Raw genomic sequence first — 22,506 nt, 5'->3', positions numbered from 1 at the left:
ATGTTTCATTATCCATTCACGTATTCATGTGGCATCTCTGCTACAAACCAGGCGTGGTTTACTTTGCGCCAGATGCATTGTTAGGGAGCTTTACATATCCGTAGACGTTTCATAATGGGCCTCAGAATGAGCCCATCTTTTCCTCTCGTTCTTTGCCCGTGAACAGCCATAATCCAGATGGGACTTCTTCGAAGATGGAGGGACTTGCACATATTGTGACAAGTGAAAAATACAGATCGTTGCTATCGTGGCAACCCATAGACATGCTCGGGGAGGAGGGTAGTTGAGATACTTTCTTTTATTATCTATCCAGCAACGCTGGCAGTTTTATCTCTTATACGTTAACGGCAGATTGATCGCTCTGCTGTTGCTGCCTATGGTCTGTTAATCAGTCAGTTCAAGCAGGGCGGATGAGTTCAGAGGGCCTGGTGGGACTGCCCATAATTAAATATTCCCCACACCAACAAACACACAGCGTGACTGGAACTTAAAGCCAATTGCGGTGATTACGGAGGTAGAGATGAGAGAGTACTGCAGTGTAGCCATTGAGAGAGAAGGGTTCGTTTGTGTTTGACCCTCTCCTCCAATCAATCTAATTAATCACTGAAAGCATTAGACTGAGAGAGTGCGAAATTGAAATGGCTGCTAATTGGTTCTTTTGTCAAATAGCTAATTGTCATGCTAATTCTGATATTTTAGCCAAAAATGATGTTGGCGTTAACCAAAAGTTAAACGTAAACCATTCCTCACCTGCTAACGAGAAGCATCGGAAGTTGAATTAAATGTTGCTGAAGTTTCATATTTTTTCAGAAAGCAGTAAATCAGCAGTTGAGCCTTATGTTTGCTTATTTTCAAATGTTATGTACAGTGAAATTAATGTATTATAGCCCTGACTGTATCTTAATTGTACCGTGCGACCTTAAAGTCAACATGAATTAACTGAGCCTATTTATTTTTGAATGCATGTTCCTGAACTGTGTGTGAATGATTTATGAACTCATAAATAGTCTTTATTCAAAATCAAATAACTTGCACTTACTTTCAAACTACTGTTCTGGTGACATCACAGACATTGTGGGCTCTAATAAATATATATATATATATATATATATATATATATATATATATATGTATGTATGTTGTATAAAAACACCTTTTTAGTCTTTTTCAGTTTTTTTTTTTTATATATATATTTTTTATTTTATATATACACATACACACACACATACTGTACATTAGAGTTTTTTTTTTTTTTGTGATACCAATTTTAACAAACATTTATTGGCCGATTCCAATACCAATATTTGTCACTTCCTCTCTTATTTGAAATTTTAGCATCAAAATAGATAGTATTTTGATCATGTTTTAAATCAGAAAAGTTCAGAAACACCTGCATTCAATTATACTAGCAGTTTTTTTTTTTTGCTGCATCATCGAATAATTTTTAATGAACATGGATTGGATCCATTTACTGTAACATTCAGCAGGCCTACATAAATACAACTGAACAATGATGCATATTAAATAAACAGTGCTTTTTAGGTAGGTTTAACAGCTTTCAGGTATAGAAATAAAGTAAAAACTAGATTTTTCCTGTTTTCTGCTTTTGCTTTATTATGGATTGGTTGATTAATGCAGCTGTAATTGTGTGTTTGTATGGATGTCAGACTGTGGTTTGTATGTCTGTACTAAAAAATTGTGTGTGCACCTGTAATAAGTGAGAAAGAAAAATTACACTGTACTGCGAATCACAAATACCACTGCTGATAAAAAAAAAAGAAATCTTTTAAGATAACCTCAAATTTGTAACACAACATATTTAAATTTAGAGCTTTGATTTTTCTAGCAATTTATGAATTCAGCATGTTTAATATAATATAAATCTTATGTATAATTGTGCTCATAAATCTTTTTCATAAACTAAAACCTCTAACTATGATAATCTGACAAGGATCTTCTTTAAAATGTGACCTTAATGAAACATAAATCTGTACTACCAAGCTTCAAGTTTTTATGACCATATTTGACAATCAACATTTGTGTCCTTTAGGAATTTTTTAAGGGAAATATGAATCATTATGGAAGTTGAATGCATTGCATGCTACTAACATTTATTTGACATTAATGTTCATGTTACACTTAGGCTAAGCCCCAGTAATATGCATGTTATTATATATCTTTAACAAATTCAAGCCTCAGCAAATTATATTTCAAGTGGAAGCAATATGTGCCCATATGGAGATAGTGAAGAAAAAGCCACTGTAACTTGATATAGGCTGCTTGTATAAAGTGTGTTATGTTATAATATTGGATTTGTTGATATATCATGAGACTTCATTAAAATTGTTATTACAATTGTGATGTTTTTATGTTTATGAAAACACTCCTGATAACAATGTTTTTTTTTTTTTTTGTTTTTTTTTTTTGTGACAAGCATTTAAGTACATGTTTTCAAAATCTAGGATTATCAGACATTTCCACTCTATTGATGTTCCTACTTGATTGAACTTGGTCAACCTTTTGACTGTCCGAGGATGGATTTAAAGTTGCCTCAAGTGTTATAAATAGAGCTAGATTTTCCAGGTCATGTGTTTGACTCTCTATCTAGGGGTGTGTTGTCCTCAACCGGGTGTCACATTACCCAAGGCCACCTCCACATGAGGGCCTTCTAACAAGTCAGAGCTGGCTTTCACTAACCAATTCAGAAAGTGTTACTGAGACCTGTTACAAAGGCTGTAATTTGACCAGTTAGCCCTGTGGCTATCACACTGCCATTTGGTCAGAAAACAAAGGTGACCTGCTGTCATGTTAATCGAACCATACAAGCTTTTGGGATTGCAGGGATGACATGAACGAAAGAAATGACCCCTCACAATATTGCATTAGCAGCTCTGCATCTACAAGCTGTTTGAGTGTTATTGCATCGTTTGTCAGCGTTTGGAAGTGTCTGAACTTCCAGAGTCATGCCAAGCTGTGTTGATCCTGCATCAGACTCGTGGACTGCTCATCTGTCAGTCTGAAAGGCATAAAGTGAGCTCTTGCACTAGGACAGGCAGGATTTAGTGGAGGGTAGAACGAGTTTGGCCGGGTATCAGTCAGTCAAAGTTGCATGTTTGGCCTGCTGTGTTTCTGTCTATTTTCGGTGGCTCTGACTTACAGTATCCCATGGTTACCAAACACACAAGAGGCCAATGAGGGTTTTGGCTGGCCAATTACCATGGCAGTGATGGAGGGGTAAAAAATTAAGAGAACAACAGGAGCTAGCAAAAAATGGAAGGGAAAAAGAGGGTATCAAGGGCACTGTGAGAATGCCAAACCTATCTTATTATCTTGCAAGGGATTCTGTAATCTCAGCTGCCTCCTCCCTGTCTGTTTATCTGTTCAGAGACTGACTCGTCTCCTGCAGTTCTGGGCTTTGAGTGCAATGCTGTCCGCCAGGATTTGATGCCTACTGTGCCAGACTGCCCATTGGCCCTGCCAGAACTTCTGCTCTGTTTACAACAGATAGGAAGTGCTCATTAGAGGGCTCATAAGTCATTTATGACCGCAGAGATTTTTATTATTTGGTGAGGGACTCACCGTCAACACATTGATACAATATGCTGTGGTGTATTTACACCAAGCAGTGGCATATTTGTAATGTAAACCTGCCGCGCACTGTCTCCAGCTTCATTCCTTTCTTCTGATTGTAATTCATTTGAATTGTATGTTTGACACTTGTTATTTAAAAGGGAACTCTGTTTACATGTCTCATTCATGTCACATTACAAATAACAAGATATTCTGGTAAAAGGAATGGAATATGACAGGCAAACAATAAAGATGACCGTTCCGTGTTTTAAGAAAGCTCTTTCCTGTCGCTCTCTTAGACAGATATTGAGTTTCTCAGTGAGTTTGTAGAAAAGCTTTGACATCCTCAGTACCGAGGTTACGCCAAATCCCTCAGATATTATTTTGGAGACTGGTGGGGGGGGTTACAATGCCATTTAGGCAAATTAAAGGGTGGCCTGGAGACGTGGCATTCAACAGCGGAGACTGTATCCTGTTGGCCAGGGGAGACCGCAAATTCCTCATAGGATTACAGGATTTGGAATCTGAAAGGTGATGCAGTTTCTCACAGATGGGGGAAATAAAAAGGACAAGGCTGGCAGAGGAGCGATCCCTCATTAATGTCTGCTTCCCTTTAATTAAAAACTACTGATTGAATGATATTGGAGAGGATTAGGCTGAGGGGGTGACTCCTGAAACATGCACGCATGCGAGTCTTCCCAAAGCATGCTGGCATATCTTAGGTGAGGGCTGTGCATGGAAGATAAAAAATATTGCCTGCCTGGCTCTTTCAAGAGCTGGTGAGAAGTTAAGTGATGCATTCCTCTTGGCTGATTAGAGGAGGAACAAAAAAGTGCTTCCAAATAGTGTGAGATGTTGGCAAGTCACCATTATAAGGTTTGCCAATGGACTGAATAATTGTCTGTGGTCATTGAACCTATCAAAGGTTGCCCCTGTGGTTCTCAAATTGGTTATAAGAGCAATGAATTAAAAAGACAAAACTAAAGTTCTCCTTCTGCCAGAACATCTTTGTTGTTGTTGTTTTGCATTTTTGCATTATTCATAAAATAGTGGAGAACAGGAAACTTAGGGGTGATGAGAAAGAAACAGGATTGGGAAATGTTACAAGCCAGGTCTGCGCTCCTATTGCCAGGCTCAGTAGGTTAGAGCACATGCACTAAGTAACATGTATTAGCACAACAGACCACCTTAGAAACTGCTTACCGTTGTGCTGAAAATAACCCACACCCATGCATCGTAGTGCCAATTTTTACAATGAGACGTGCCTCACTTTTTCTTCAAAATGTAAAAAAATCTATTTGGTTTTGATTACAAGATCTTTAAACATTAAGTCATTAGTTTAATAATACCTAAAGTTCTAAAATTTTACATCAAGCTAGAGATGCAGTTAAGTCTAATTTCTCTCTGTGGTATATAATTGAGCTCGGTTCTTCTCACTTTTACTGTTTTTTTTTTTTTGGAGACAGATCTTTCATCACTCCAGGATGTCATCTTTCAAGAGCACTTACATAAACTTTTCTAAACTATTTTCCCACATTTGTCTTTCCATGCATTTCTTTGGTTTATGTAAGAAATCCTTTCATTCGCTATGCTCTGACCCAAACAAACCAGACTCCAGGAGACTAAATTATATTCTACTGATGTAATCAAATGTGTGAGTGCCAAAGTAACAACTTATTTCTACAACTTTCTTTAAAGCTCTTTAATCTTTAAACATTTAAATACTCTTAGTACGGTGGTTCTCAACAGATTTTATTTTGTAACATTAATAGGTACAGTAGTATTTTCTAAAGGTACATTTTGAATTTGGTCTTTTTGGTCTCTTCCTGTTGTGAGTCTGTTGAAAACACTGGGACCCCAGATGTAAACTAATCTGAAACCACAGCATAGACTGTCTTAGCCTCAGCTGCAGAGCTCTGAAATGGAAGTTGACCTGCTGAAAAACAAAACTGTGGTTAAACTTCATTACCGCCTGTAGCTGTTGGCTTTGAAAACAGGATGGCTTTACAGAACATATCCTAGTATCAAGTGCTGATCTTGCAATACGTTATTTCTAACAGAACAAACCACAAGTCTCAAACCAAAAGTCTTGCACAATGGTGCACAGTATTATATGTTTTCAGTAGGTGTGGCCCACAAGCTGAGAATTTGGCAGCCAAACAGTAGTTTGTTATCAGTAACAACATATAGGTTCCTAGTTATAGTTTTTATTTGGAGTGTGAATGTTTCTCTGTCAAGTTACCTAGTGTAAGAATATGATGAGCATGTGTCGGTTTACTCTTAAAATGTTTCGTAGTATATGAGCTGGACATAATCTTAGTTCATTTTCTAAATTCTTTGTTTTGTCTTTAATTTTCAGACCTACGAGAGGCCTTATAAACGAATGGATAAAACTGACAACGTGATGATGGATAACATGAAACCAAAGCATGAGTCTAAAAGCAGAAACATTTGCCACCTTGACTGGACAAAGCTGTTGGATACTGATGAAAATGCAGTGTCCCAAGAACAGGATGGGACAGAACCAGAATCAAAAAGAGAATCAGCGTGCACCAACAAGAGCCCTTTGTCAGAACCCAACACCCATGCCATGTCTTCCCCAAGCACTGACTCACTAGCATTATCTCCAGTTGATGCAGTAATGAGCCCCCCAGCTGACTCAACTATGTTCTCTTTTAGTAAAGACAGAGGTTTGCAGGAAGTCACTGAGCAAGTTTTTGGGAACATCAAACGTAAATATGGAAGAAAAGACCCAATGAAGGCTTCTACCACGCATAATTTAGGCCTTCAGTGGGATAAAAAGATGGACAGAAATACTGAAAACCAAGATAATGCTAAGGAGAAACAACCATACAACACTGATAAAAGTGAATTTGAAAAAGAGGAGTCTGAAAAGTCAAGCAGTAAGCTGGATGATGATAATAAGACAACATCAAGTTGTGGCACTCATCATGCAGATGAATCTAAGAGTAAAAAGCGAAGAAACAAAAAAGTAGGTGACGATAACAACTTATCTGATGCACAAACCACACAGCAAGCTGAGAAGATTGATAAAACACACAAAGGTAGCACAAAACCTAAAATGACAAAGAAAATAGAATTCAGTGCACCAAAACAATTTGGTGTAAAGTTACAGGAGATTGAAGAAGAACGTGCTGAGACATTAAATGATGATGTCGAGATGTTTCAAAATAGACCAAGGAAAACACCAGCTGGGAGACAAAGATCAGTGATTGATGCCGACAAGCAAACAGAGGGCAGGCAATCAAAGGTCAAGGAAAGGTGGTCTTATTTAAAATCCCAGAAATCCTCTCTTCATAAAGACTTGAATCAGTCTCTGTCCATCGAAGAGCCACCCTCTGCCTTCCCTATTACCCCATCCAGCCCACTCTACACAAACACAAACAGTTTGACAGTCATTACTCCAGTAAAGAAGAAACGTGGCCGGCCCAAAAAACAGCCGTTACTTACTGTGGAGACGATTCACGAGGGAACTGCAACAAGCCCTGTTAGCCCTATAGCCCAAGATTCATCCAGCACTTTAAAAAGGAGAAAGAAGCATAACTTGTCGAAATTGGTGCAGTTGGCCTTCAACAAATCCCCTCCGGCACAGCAATTAAAACTCAAGAAATCAGGTCAGGAAGGTGTCCTTAAAAAGAGGGCACCTAAGAAAATGAAACTGGTCAAGATGCAAAACATTTTGAATGAACTTTTGACCACTTCTAGTCCTGGCAATCTTGCCTTGAAGTCCAGTGTTCCAGTTTCAAATGCCATGTCGACTGTGGCATCGACAATCGAGGCCCGTTTTGGCAAGCAAATCAATGTCAGCAAGCGTGGGACTATTTACATAGGCAAAAAGCGGGGAAGGAAGCCCAGAATTAATCTTCATACCCAGCAAAATGAGCACAAAGCCAGTGATAAGCACTCGTTGCCTATATCTAGTCCATTTGAGAACCCACTAGTGCCTTCTAATATGTCATCCACAACCGGAATGCCTTCTCCCAGGGTCATGCCTTCCCTTTCTTCTCCCTCTGCAGCAGGTGGGACGTCTCACCCTGGCCCCATGGATACCAGCCAGCATGACCTAAAGACAATGCCAAATCTACAGCCTATCAGTGCATTGCCCACAAAAACATATAAGGGCTTGCTTAGTAGTAACTGGAAGCTGTCTCCCCCAAGACTAATGGCCAACTCACCATCCCACCTGTCCGAAGTGGCTTCTGTCAAAGAAGTCACCCTATCTCCAGTTAGCGAGTCCCACAGTGAAGAGACAATCCCTAGCGATAGTGGAATTGGCACCGACAACAACAGCACATCAGACCAGACCGAGAAAGGCCCGGCATGTCGCCGAAGATACTCATTTGATCTTTGCAGTTTTGATGCCGCTGAGACCGCTGTTTTAGAGGCAAAAAGCAAAGCAGTGAGGGGGCACTTCCAGAAGCATATGACTGGAGTCGCTGTGGAAAATTTCTTTGCTCAAGAGAGCCTGAAGAAGCAGAAACATCGGAGGAAACGCAAGGCGCTCCAGAGCCGGGATGACCTGCAGTTTATGGCTGACCTAGAGGAGCTGGTTAGCAAATTCCAGTTGTTCCGAATCTCCCACCGCAGCTACAAGTTCTACCATGAGAATTCCTATCCCAGCATCTTCCGTCTTAACTTTGACCAATACTATCCTATGCCATACTATCCCTACGACCCTGTGCACTATCTTCGCAGGAGCTCTGATAAGTCAAAGAGGAGGCGTGGTCGGCCAGCCAAGTCAAACGAGCCAATATCAAAGATGCCTTTCATTCAAGGGTTTGGCTGCCCAGTGCCTGGTGGCAATTACTATGCACCCTACGCGATGCCTTACACATCCATGCCTCTTGCCACAAGTATGGTAAACATGGGCTATTATGGTCAGTACCCTTCACCCTTGTACTTATCTCATGCACTTGGACCTTCAGCCTCTCCACTCATGAGGCCATCAGTCCCTCCACCAAAGTTCCACCCTGGTACGTCCTCTAGTCTCGCTGCTCCTAGCAGACATAGAGCGAAGAATATGCCACATGAGATGCCTTCATCTAGAATGAATGACTCCCATCACCCTTCAAGCAGCTGTTTGGGAAATGTCTGTCTCCACAAACGCAAGCACAAGTACAAACATAAAGAGGATCAGTACATCCCACAGAGGGAGGACCTCGGAGGGCTCTTCAGTGGAACCCAGAGTCCTGCCTTCCTCAACCTCTTGAACGAGAGACTTGACAAGAACTCTCTGTCCAAACTGAAGGACAAGCAAAGAGGCAAGCAAGTCACAGATGCTTTGCCAGAAACTTCAAGGAACTACTTTGAAGTAGACACGCTTTCATCATTGTCCTTATCTGACTCTCAGCTTTGTAAACGCACTCGAGGAGAGACACTGAACAACTTCCTGAACATCTGCACCAGACAACCACACGAGCACCTGCGAGTCAGCCAGGACCAGTCGCTGGACTCATTCAAGGGGCAGCACTTAGGGGATGATGATTCTAGCATTCACATCAGGAGGCATAGCTTGGAGGACTTTGCAGCATTCAGAGAAGGAAGCATGGCGACTTTCCAAGGAGGCAGAGAAGAGAGGGCTGAGCAGATGTACCAGTGCTCCAACACAGCTGTATCAGGTAAAAATATACATGTCTCCATGAAATGCATTCAGACTAATGCAAGATCCATACAAGATATTGATTCACTTATTTTTTGTCATAAATTAACATTATTTTGGTTTACCAAGCAGTGAGTAGTTGGATACAAATTAAATTATGTTCTGCTATTAAATACAAAATGTAGAGAAACAAATGTGCTTTCTGAACACTTTGTATTCTGTTCTCAGTACATCTGGCAAGCAAAGTGTAATGCATGGATGGAGACAACTATAATTCACAAATTTCTCTTTCCTCCCTTTTCGCCCCTGCCTGCCAATGTTTTTTTCTTAGAGATATATTATTCACACATTTTGATTTATATTCCACAGACATGCAATAAAAAACCTTGCCTCTTGTTAAAAGAGCTGGAGAGAAGCCAGAGGTTTAATGAATCCAGTCTACTCCACTGAAGGGGAATTGCAAGCCCTAGGCACAGTTAGATTACATTTTCACTCCCCTAGGGGAACTATGAGGATGACTCACAATTCTGCCTGCTACCACCCACCTCCATGAATTAACTCAGTGCTTCAAAGAGCTAGTTTGTTGTACTTAAACAGAGAAATATGACATTTATCCCACCTAAGTGTACATCTGTGTTGATTTCAAAGAACGGATTTAGATAAGCATGTTTTGACAGAATTGCTTTTTTATGGCAGACACATTTTTTGCCATTGGCATTATAGCTAGCCTGCAATAAATTGCAGCAAAATTGGGTTTTTATATGCTCAAATTTGCATTTAAGGTCACATCTCATTTACAATTAATTAGTTCTATTTGTTACGGATTCATGGCATGACGACAGCACCTTTTTTATAATAAGGCTATTAATCATTGTGATGGGTGTGTCTAGTTTGGAGCAGATGTTTTTCCATAAAAGCATTATATCTTGTTGCCTAACTTTATTATGTCCCAATGAAAGATAGATGGATGGATGGACAGACAGACAAGTGTATAGAACACGAGTGTGTGTAATATATTACTTGATACATTTAATTTTAACAATTAATTATGTGTGGGTTCTCATGGGTACATTTCACAAAGAATAAGGTGATGTAAAATGCGAAATAAATGTCTTAATTAGAAATATCACCATTTGACAGGCTCTTGAAAGTAATTCATCATACATCAGTGAGCACATATGGTATGGATTGAAATTCTGATGGGGCTCTCAATGTACAGGTTGACTCTCTTAACCTTCTTTAAGTAAGGCAGGCTTTAATGTAAAACGTAATGCCAGTCATTTGCTAGCACAGGAATTACACAAAGTATTTGCCTTTGATCGTACTGGTATAGCGTTTCATCTTTCTTTACACTGCATACAAGTTGTGCTCCTACTTAAACTCCAGCAAGCGAGAAAACCACTATTAAAACTATTACTAATGCCATTTTTTAATTGGGTCTGCACCCACATTTGCTTAACAAGGATTTTGTGTATTAAATGAGCAGCTTGTTTAACAGTCGATTAGAGAATTTGCAGGAACAAAAAAAATGTGATCTTATACCACTGTATTTTTATTTATTTATTTTTTGTAAATCGCTTACCTTTGAACTGTGGAATTCGGTTGCCATGGCAACAGGAAGTAGGCCTCCACTACTGTGTAGAGCAGAGCTGTGGGGACAGCGGTAAGGCAAGTCCATAAATTGCTGCCTTGCTGCTATTGAAAACATTGTGCACAGGATGCAGGTAGAGGTTTCAGGGAATAAATGAGTTGTGACACTCCCTTTGAAAATGAACGTCTGTCCAATGATTTGTTGGCACTTGGGAAGTCTCTGCAAGTTTCCCAGTGATAAACTGAGGTCAGAGAGGGAAGGGCTCATGTTTAGTCAGGCACACATTTTACTTTATTGAAACCAAATGGGCTGGAGGAGCCCATGCACAGCTGGCTATAGTGACCCATGCACTTTTTTTTTTTTTTTTTTTTTTTTTTATACCTTGCATCCAAAATAGCCAAAATAGCCCTTTAATGATATTAATTGTTAAAATTGATCAATATAGAAATGCATTGTTTAGGAAGTGTGGTTGCTGATTGATTTAATGCACTTAAATGCTAAATGAGTGATTTGAGGATGGATTCTTAATTATTATGGAGCATATCCTGTTTTTGGGTTTGCACAGGTGCACTCTTAAGACCTGGAAATGCATAGAACGCCGCTGATCTCAAACATCTTTCACAATTACAGCTCTTGTTTGTTTTCATGGAAACCTACCAGATGGAGTGGCAATCAACAAGAAAAGAGAAAAAGAGACCTCTCCAGAGATATGAAAAGAGTGCAGGAGAGATCTTAGATGTGGAACACACATTTTAGGCAGCTTTAGGCTGTCTGAACTCATTTCAAACAAGGCTGCCAGAAACCCAGCATTTCCTCTGGTCTGGGCTTCCTTCCAAAGCTCCAACGTGAAGTGTAGAGGCAGTAAATTAATCACAAATGTATTTGAGGCCTCATAGTTTATTACTCACATTTACAGACGCATCTATTCATTGTGAATGTGAACGCTGACTATATTTACTAATAGAGTGATAAGTGGGAGGTTCCTGATATTTCCTTATTATGTGCATGGATGCAGTTATCCACATGTCAAGTGTTAAGTGAGCTGTTGCTTCACAATCTTCTCCCCTTATGGGGCATTTTTCATGTACTCACTTATTAATGCCTCCCTCTGATAGACTGACAGCCGATAATGATAAACTGCATGACTCAACAAGCTTGGCTGTATCAATTGCTATCAGATCTGTATATACAAGAATATTTATACACCAGCTAATACAAATTATAGTGTTGACACATTGGATTGTCACATCATTAAGCACAGAAGAAAGTTTGTATCTTTCAGTCTGGCTGCTTACGTCATGACTCACTCTGGGGTCTTGAGTTTACTTTAGAAATATCACCGCTTCAGCTAGTGAGATGATGTGCGAATCAATTATATTCTAACAAACGACTTGCCAAATGTTTACCAGACTGGCTTAGCACATTTTTCACAATCAGTGTCTCATTGTAGAAATAAATAATTTCATTATTTCAGTTCTGATTCCATTAATGATTCTTTTAGTACTTTTAGGGACTAAATATTTGGAACAAAGAAATGCAATTCTGTTGCCAAATGATGAGATAATTACGGTATAAGAATTAATTTTATAAATTTCTCGCAAAGGACTTTTCATGGCTTACTAAATATCTTTTAATATTTATAATATTTTTAAGTCCAATAACTGTCCTTAACTATATATTGAAGAATATACACAAAAAAATGTGGTAACATATTTCATTCATTCATTAATAAAAAATAAAAAAAAATCAGTGCTGACAAAAACGTACAAAATTATGTACTTAACGACACACTGTCAAATGAACAACCAATCAATTACCGAATAAAATCTAACGGGTAATTCGTTTTTTTTTTTTTTTTTGTTTTTTTTTAAGATCTAGGTGTTTGATTCTTTAAATAGTCATTCATTAGAGCCATTTATTTGCGAGTGGCAAATGTGCTGTATATTTTGTGCGGTATTAGCAATGTTGCTGTGTGATTGAATAAGAAGTGCAGGAAACTTGCATATTTTATTTTGTTGTTCCAGAAGTGAAAACCGTTAATGAAATCAAACCTTCAGTCATTCAGTTCTAATATGTGACCCTGGACCACAAAACCAGTCTTAAGTCGCTGGGGTATATTTGTAGCAAAAGCCACTTCGTTTAAAATATTAAAACTTATTTTTTAATTAGTAGTATGCATTGCTAAGAACTTAATTTAGACAACTTTTAAGGCAATTTTCGCAATATTTATTTATTTTTATTTTTTTGCACCCTCCGATTCCAGATTTTCAAATAGTTGTATCTCTGCCAGATGTTGTCAAATCCTAACAAACCATACATCAATTGATAGCTTATTTATTCAGCTTTCAGATGATGTATAAATCTCAATTTCGGTTTTGTGGTCCATGGTCACATATGGTTTTTCAAAACAGAACTGGTTCCAAATAAGCGTTAGCTTGTCTTTCTCATTTATTTATTTTGTCCTTTCTTCGCCAGATCCCAGTTCCCACAAGAGGAGGCACAAGTGCAAAGAAGTGGAGGAGATCCAGTGTGACGTGCAAAAAATGTGTACCTTCTCCAAGATCCTCACCACCAAGAAGAACCTGGATCACGTCAACAAGATTCTGAAAGTGAAGAGGCTTCAGAGGCAAGCCAAGACAGGGAATAACATGGTGAAGAGACGCAGAGGGAGGCCTAGGAAGCAGCCGCTTTCTTTTGAGGAGGGATTGCTGGGTCAGATGCCAGTTCTAGAAAAGTGTATGGATCTTCCAGGGAAGAAGAACCTTCACACTGGTCTGGTTCCTGCTCACCTTGAGTTCTCCAATCATGACTCCATCACAGATGCCATTGAGTCAGTGGTACACATGGCCAGATCCCAAACCAACTGGCACAAAGTTCAGCCGGAGCTCCAAATCGAGCACCCAAACCGCAAAGGAAGAGGGCACAAGAGAGAAGAAGCTACTCTCACCTCACAATAGAGAAGTCATGACAGTGCACTGTGAGTTAGCCTTGTGCTTGGGTCTTTGTATCGTTTTTTCGATTAGTTTTTATCTGAATTCTACTGACACATTTTAATGGGCATTCGCTGAGAACTTGGATCATGGTTGTGGTCTAAAAAAAACTCAGCTTTTGGTTTGTATGATTCTGTCCAAAAATTTTTTATTGGTCTCAAGGAGACAAAGTGAACTTTTACTCTCCCAAAGCCCATAACCATGAAGACTTTGAAACTATGGCTGTAGCCGTCATGTACCAGCACATGTAAATGAACTTCAATGACAGTACTGTGCACTTTTTTTCTTTCTCTTTTTCGTTTCACTCAAGCACAAAGCACAGGTCTTCTGGCAAAGGTTGATTTCGAACAACAGGTCACCGGTAACTCACTGCTAACACATGCTTACATAAACTTGCCTGCGCTCAGGTGTGTTTCAGGCATGAACTAATGGCAATACTTTTGGATGAAATCCTTTTGATGGCTATCTTTCACTGTACATAGCAACATATTCTACTAACATTTCAAATTCAAAGTATTTTAGATCTACCTATAATGTCAGCATATTAAATCAAAAACCATATAGAGTTTGAAATGTTTTTTTTTCCTGTTTTTAACCAAAAAGAAGAAAAAAGCTTGTTCAAATGGAAAAACAAAACATATTTAGTCATGTAATCTTTACGAAGTGGAAACATTGCAGATCGAAGGCTTGTTGAGACAGAGGACATCAAAACACATGCCAGTAGTTCACTATAGGCTCAATGAAAAATGCTACGGTTGCATTTAAAACCAACAGAGCACTTATTTCTTTCCTCTTTTTTTTTGTAGAACAAGTTAGAGTGGGCTTGACAGTTTCATAGTTGTTGCTTTTTTTTCGCTTTAAATTCGCATCTGGATGGTATTTTCGTTATTCGAGTCGCCTTCTCCAGAGTCTCTTTGAGAATGTGCCTGCTCTTGTTAACTAAACAATAATAGTATGTCTATATACCTGTCAGTATTACATATCCATATGACCAAAGTTTCAGTGTAGTCGTGTATCATAGAATAGATTGGTTTCAGTTTAGCTGCTTGTGTGTATTACTATGAATGGTGTGCTTATTCGTCGTTTGGAGAAAAAAACAAAAACAAAACGGAATGTACACTGAAGACTATTTGGGTGAACGTCCTGAACATGGGACATCACAAACTAATCAAATACATGTCCTGTTTTAGACTCGAGTTACAGTGATACAAGCGATTTGGAATCAGGATAGATTTGAATGTGGCCCGAATTTGAATAGCTTTCCATTTGTTAATGATTTCTTGGTTTTTCCATATATGTGCCTTATGTTTGTCTATAAATCCATAACATGTTCAGGTACTGGAACACATACATAATGATAAGATATCAGTCTAGAATGTACAAAATAGTTTGCTGCCCTGGTTGTAATGTCGTCCCCTTGGAATTATAAGGTTCTATCTGACATTTTTGTCAAAGTTGAGTTATTCACTTATTCTCATTCTGTGTCAACGTATTTACATTATATGATAGATTTTTTTTAATGTTGTGTACATTATGGGACTTTTTATTTAAAAAACAATAAGGTTCTATACACAGTCGAATGGAACACAAAAACTTTGAAGCTCAATATCTCAAAACTACTCGGAATGCAGATAGAACCTTCTTCATGATGTGTTCAACCGTGTTCATCATCTCGGTACACCTTCACCGGTCTCGCTACAGTATAATATAGGCTTCATTTTGACTATATACGTATATTTAAATGCATACAGTTCAGTGAGCAGACAGCACATCTATACACCTGAAGACATTCAAAATATCTCTCTAACCAAACCAATACATGCTTATTTACTATGCATCAGGTTATTGCTGTGAATCCACTGACGCATAACTCTTTGGCATCGACTCTTTTGTAAGCTTTCTGTTAAATGAAGTGGTCTTACTGACATTTGAAGCCTGAACCGTTCAAATGAATCTGACTATCATTTCTTTTTGCAATTCTAGTCATTGTCTATGGGAGCAAAATCAGCCTCTAAGCAGTGCAGCCTTAATCAGATCTTCAATTCAACAAGTTGTCCCCCTGTAAATAGTCTACCGTCTGTAGGTTGCTGTATTAGCTGTGTGAATCATGCCTAAGAGTCATGTCAATATGTTGCTCTCACAGTTGTCCAAAGTAGGACACATATAGTGGCTAAAACATGCCATACACCATTCTGTCCTTGTGAAAACCTGCAGTGCGTTAAAGCTAAATAAAAAATAATATATGCCGGCAGCTATTTGCCTCAGCCAGTTGTACTGGACCTTGTGTAGGATGTGTCCATTTGCGCTGGTTCCACTAAACACCTGCGAACATTGCCAAAAATGTTGACTTTTTATTAGTGCTTTAAGCACAGACAGCTATGTTTTAACACAAAATGTACAACGTAGCAGTTTTCTGAAACATGATTATAAGAAGTTAGGTAAACATGGCTTTGGTAACAAGGCCTGGCAGCTCAAATTTGCTCGGCTTCTATGGTTTTAAAATGCCAGATATATTTTCTCCACCAGCTGATAAGTGGTGCCTTGTGAAGTTAAGTGTATTTTTTTATGTTCCTGCTTCTAAATGACAATTAGTGTCGAGTAAATATTACCGAGGTCACCGAGAGAATGTCATCCACTCAGATGTAGTGTCATATTTTAGTTTGTATCGCTCTTGATGAAGTTATAATGCAAGTGAAGTGTTAATCAAAAGTAATATTTCTAACGAGGACAGAACAGAAACTCTAAATTCAGACACATGGTGTTATGACAATTTGGATGTCTGTATCTGCATGCTCTATTTGATTGTATGCATACAAATTTTGAAGAAGTCAAGCAGTACTGAATATCCATTTGAATGAGATCTTATACATCGTATGTGTTTTTGTTTTGTTTTTTTAATGGATTTTAAATTCATAGAGCATTTTGTACATTGTATGGATATTAAAAACAGCAAATAATGGACGTATATAGAAAAGAATAAATACTGATATACGCAAACATATGCATTGTACATAGAATGTATGTATACACATTCATGTTTTGTGTAACGGTGTATACAGACATGTTTATAAATACAAGTACTGGCCTGTACATATGTACATACATATAAGCTTGCATGTGTTTGGTCATGTTTGCTGCTCATGATCTTGTAGTTTTATTTTTTTATTTCTTCTTTTTCTTATTGTAAAGCTCATTTTGTGCAGCCATCTCCGGTGAGCAGTACTGAGCACTTAAAATACAGTTGATCTTGTTCATGTCATTCATTGTGCAAAAAAAATACAAAATAAATAAATGAATTTATCGAGAGCTCACTTCAGTTTCTTTGCCTTTTTTGCATAGTTGTTGACATATGTTAGTCATACTCAGCAAATTATTTGTATTTTAAAACATTTTACAAGCCATGTACACTGTCGTTAAGACATTTGGGGTCAGTAATTATTGATTTATTTTTTTAATAAAACATTCTGTACCTGTAATTGGTGTCAATGTGCAGTTTAGGAGAGGGAATCCCTGCTCATCAAGCTCTGCACCTCATATATACCCTCTCACTGCATGATTACAACACTGCATAGTAGAGATAAACGGATTGGCCCGAATCCCAGCCATTGGTTGGTGAAGAGAAGTGAAAAGCATCTAACCCATAGGCCTGTGCCTCTGTAAAATTGCTGTTGCCATGGCAGCTGGGTGAACTGCCCAAATATTCCAGTGCTCCACTTGGCTTGAAGAAAATGTCTCAAGTCAGGCTGGTTAATGCGTACTGTGTCTGCAGCGCTGCAGAAGCTCGTCAAATATTATGTGCTGTGCGGAAAATCTGAGACTGCAATTTCTGTTGAAAAGTCATAATTGTGCTTTGAAACAGAAAACAGATGAGAGGGTCTGGCTATTAGAGGTAATAGGGTACAGATGATAACGAGGGTTGTTTGTGTGAATCATGTTGGCGTGACTCATCTGTGGCACTACTGCTATGCGTTGCTCACAGGGTAGCCATGTTACCCCTAATTATGTGAGTTAGGACTTGACATACATAAAAAAAGAAATAAACAAGCCAAAGTCATTTGCTGTTCCATAACTGTACTTGACTGGATCTGCTTGCTGTCAGCGTCTTGACATCGACCGCTATGTCAGCTACAGGAAAATGTGCGCAATTAGGTTAAACTTCAGATTATGTTCCAACTGATCTTCGTAGACAAACATAGCAAGGAATTTTGAAAATAATTCATTTTCATCCTTATTTCTTAGATGTTTAAGCCCATACTGGACAGAATATGATTTCATATATATATATATATATATATATATATATATATATATATATATATATATATATGTGTGTATGTCCAAATATACAATTTATTGTTATTATTATTATTATATTTTAATCCATTTTACATTTATCTGAAATGTATTTTAAGTTTATAAATTTATTAAAGTGCCCATTGAAGTACATTTTGTAATATATAAATACATATTATACCATTTTGGCATTCAAGGCTTAAACATATTTCCTTAAGATGTGCAGTTTGCAACATATACTTTTTTAATTGTATTAATTTAATTAACAGATATTTTAAAAATGGGTATTTGTTAGTTTTATTATAATCATTTTATTTTATTTTTTTATATATTTATTGATTTATTTAATTATTTGCTTTTGCAGTATGAAGCAAACAGCAATGTCAGGAATATATTTATTTATTTATTTATTGCACTATGAAATAAACTGAGTCGGGGAGTATATCTAAATTATAATAAATACATTTGAATCATTTTATATATATTAACAGCGAGTCAGTAAGTATCTGTAAATTAATAATTAATTCAGTTAATTCTATTTATGTATTTAATGCAGTATGAAATAAACAGTGTGTGTCAGGAAGTATGTCTAAATAAAGGAATAAATCGTTCTTAACTGCGGATGGTTAAAGACGATGACCCATAGTCCCTCATTATCTGTATTTTTCTCTAGACTGAAATGCTTTCATTTCTTCAGATTTGAGGGTCTGCACAGAAACAGGGTCCTCCTGCAAACACACATTGCATCAAACTGATTGAAAATCCCTGCAGAAAGCAGAAATATTCTATAGCAAATCACTTCCTCTCCATCTGCCTGTAATTACCTCAGCTTGAATGTAGCCTCCTCTCCCTCTTGACTCCCTCCCTTCTATGATTATTCCTCAAAGCACCACTTACTATTTGGGTTGCGCTTCACATTGTGCATATATGTCGCAGGACGCAAAGGATGCTATTCTTTATGATTGGCAAGTGGCAGGGTAGCAGCTGCAGTTGCTACGGTGACAGGCTGACTTGCAGCAATTTGGATAGCGAATGAAGCTGTTAGTGTTTTGAGGACTACGTGATGAGGGTTTTAAAAAACACTCGCTCCAGAGCCCTTCAGCAGCCCCCTCACTCAGGATTTGTGATTTATATGTCAGAGCAGAATCAGAATATGATACTATCTCTATCCCATGGGAAATCTTGATGTATGGGATGAATGCTTAAAAATCCCGTGAAGATGTTTTATACCACAGAGAATGTGTGAAGAATGAATGAAATTGAAAGGTTTATGTTCAAGAGAGAAATGAAATCGAGTGTCTTTGATAGTGTAAAGCTTGTTGATCATCGGAGTGAGTTTCAAACTACCAAATTAGACTCAAAACAGAAAGTCATAACGGTGTCATAAACAGTTTCATAAGGCTCACTGTCAACCATGATTTTTTTTTAATCATTAAATCAAATCAAACATTTTATATTATTATTTAATAATAATAAAAAAAGAGTCGTGGTTCATTGACTGACCGACAGGATTTAGTGTTAGTAACCCTTTGAACGTTTTATGGAAAAGTGCGAGTTTTATGGTTGGTCACAGTTGTGACCTGTGGACTGATGTGTACATTGAAATTAAATTATTTCTGTAGTCATCAAAATTCTTATATCTCTAAGCCCAGTTATTAACACATTTTAAACTTGGGTTACTATTAAACATAAAGACCCTTATACAACACTGATAGATAAACTGAGATAAAAGACAAAAGTTATAATCCCAGCAGTCACTGTTGTTGCCTTCAACATGATTACTCATTCTATAACCACACTCAACAAAACTGACTCATTTTAAATACATATATTGATACTAGACACCTTAAAGATAACATGTACCAACATTTTTTGTCATATCTTGGTTAACATACTTTACTAACCTGTTGTTTTGGCGCTTTGATGCATCCATCATCACCTCATGGTGCAAACAGGAAGTAAACTGCTCTGGTCATGTGACAATTGCTCCAACCTCGTGACACTGAACATATTTAATTGAAGACCCTTTATTTTTTTTTTCCATTTTTGCAGGAAATGCACTAAAACACCAGTCCGTAACCGGTCACTATTGTGGCCAATGGAATTAAATAGTTGAATGCGTATTCTGAATTTTAATTTATTTAAAATATTTAAAGTTTTAAAAATTTAAAAAGTATTTTAATTTATTCCAGTTTACATTTTTATATGTTTGTTTGTTTTATTATTATTTTCCTTATGCACTTTCATGCCTAGCAGGAGGAATATCCTGGGTGTTACAATTATGGGTGTGTATGTATGCTAAACGAAAGTATAAAAGTGCTCGAGGAGGATCGGGATCAGATGAGGAGTTTACTAAAGGAAGAAGGAGAATACAGACAATATACTACATTACATTCAGCATTAACATAGACATTCACAGATAACTTCACATACAATCACGGACGAGGGAGAACTGAACAGACCGGGTATTTAAACACACAGAAGGTAATGAGAGAACTGGAGACAGGTGGGGAATCATTAATTAACCAAAACTAGAACAGGAAGACCAAATAAGGAAACAAAGTTCATAAACATAACAGTTCGGCCACTCCCGGAACGGTGCGTCCTCGCACCGCAAGATGAATACCAGCGGAGGGAGGGTGGGGGTACTGGAGGCGGGCGAGGAGCAGGCAAGGAGCAGGTGAAGAGGGAGCATGCAGGTAGGGACCAGGACGGAGTGGATGGAGGGAGGAGCCAGGGAGGAGCCCGGAGCAGGAGGAGCCAGATGGTCCTCCAGAGACCAGCCAGGACGGAGATCCATGGTGGAGTCGACAGCGGGAGGAGCCATGGTGGATAATGGGCCGACGACACCAGGGGGCCGACAGGCGGAGACTGCACCGGTGGGTGAGGGCTCGGAGGCTGGAGGCGGAGACAGGGCCTTAACACGCCAAGGCTGAGCTGGAGACTGGCAGTTCAGTGGCGAACCATCACGCCCAGATGGCGCGGACTGAGGGTGAGCTGCAGAACAGACTGGCACCAGCAGAGATGACGTCGAGGAACTGGCTGGTCTAGGAGGAGGAGAGAGAGGAAGGATGGGAGGAAACACAGGAGGATCAGGGCTGGACGGAACCAGCTGAAGTGGAGCAGGGGAACTGGTAGGTCTAAGAGGAGGTGGGAGATGGAGGATGGGAGGAAACACAGGAGACACAGCAAATTCAGAGCTGGGCGGAACCAGCGGAGACACAGAAAATTCAGAGCTGGGCGGAACCAGCGGAGACGCAGAAAATTCAGAGCTGGGCGGAACCAGCGGAGACACAGAAAATTCAGGGCTGGGCGGAACCAGCGGAGAAACAGAAAATTTAGGGCTGGGCGGAACCAGCGGAAACGGAGCATAGGAACTGACTGGAGGAGATAGGAGTGGGAGACTGAGAGGGTATACAGGGGGATCAGGGCTGGACGGAACCAGCGGAGAAACAGGAAAATTAGGGATTACCTCCATAGACCAGTCCATAAGGTCCATAAGTTGCTCCATATTCTTTCCCGAGACCGCATACAGCTCACCCTCAGTCACGGAAGTGTGGGCAGGACGTTTTCCTCCACGCCCTCGATCTCCACTAAGACTCCCATGATGCACGGTGTTGCCGGCTGCGGTGGGCTCTGGCTCCGTGCGGCTTGATGGTGGCTGGCTGGTCTCTGGGTCGGGAGTGGGGCTTGAGATATCCTCTTCGGCGGTGCTGATGGTCCATGAAGATCCATTTTTCTCCAGCACCCATTCCACGAAAGCGGCGAAATCCTCTCGGGGACCGTTCGCTGGTAGGCGTGCCTTGCGAGCGGTCGGGGAAGTGGGTAAGGCACGCCAGATCTAGAAAGTCCCTGGTATGGTCCTCCAGCGAATGGTCCAGTTGCTCCAGGCACAGGAGACGGACTGCTGGGATGGCCATTCCTGTAGAGGGAGGAAAATTAAAAACCAAAAGAAAGAAAAAACGCTGCTAAATAAACTGTACTGTTAGGTCCGTGATTCTGTTACAATTATGGGTGTGTATGTATGCTAAACGAAAGGATAAAAGTGCTCGAGGAGGATCGGGATCAGATGAGGAGTTTACTAAAGGAAGAAGAAGAATACAGACAATATACTACATTAAATTCAGCATTAACATAGACATTCACAGATAACTTCACATACAATCACGGACGAGGGAGAACTGAACAGACCGGGTATTTAAACACACAGAAGCTAATGAGGGAACTGAAGACAGGTGGGGAATCATCAATTAACCAAAACTAGAACAGGAAGACCAAATAAGTTCATAAACGTAACACTGGGTTCAATACAAGCAAAGCTCAACTGGCAGAATTTGAAGGCTAAAATAATAACAATAATAATAATTTTTATTATAATTTTTATTATAATAATAATAAAACATAATGTATATTACATTGTATTAATATGTAATATTTATAAA

General features: G+C 38.9%; 1 protein-coding gene across 1 annotated transcript in view; it reads left to right on the top strand.

The window, feature by feature from the left end:
- Positions 1 to 15,093, top strand: part of LOC132138334 (SET-binding protein-like) — an 80,461-nt gene extending 65,368 nt beyond the window's left edge. Inside the window, exons 3-4 of the mRNA XM_059547667.1 lie at positions 5,930 to 9,209; positions 13,257 to 15,093. Of these exons, the coding sequence (XP_059403650.1) occupies positions 5,930 to 9,209; positions 13,257 to 13,738 (3,762 nt within the window). The 3' untranslated portion in view covers positions 13,739 to 15,093. The remainder of the gene's footprint in view (positions 1 to 5,929; positions 9,210 to 13,256) is intronic.
- Positions 15,094 to 22,506: the final 7,413 nt, after the last annotated feature.

The sequence above is a fragment of the Carassius carassius genome, chromosome 4 (assembly GCF_963082965.1).
Source record: "Carassius carassius chromosome 4, fCarCar2.1, whole genome shotgun sequence".
Classification (NCBI taxonomy): Eukaryota; Metazoa; Chordata; class Actinopteri; order Cypriniformes; family Cyprinidae; genus Carassius; species Carassius carassius.
The sequence above is the reverse complement of the archived record's forward strand: the minus strand, read 5'-3'. Positions and strand labels throughout refer to the sequence as shown.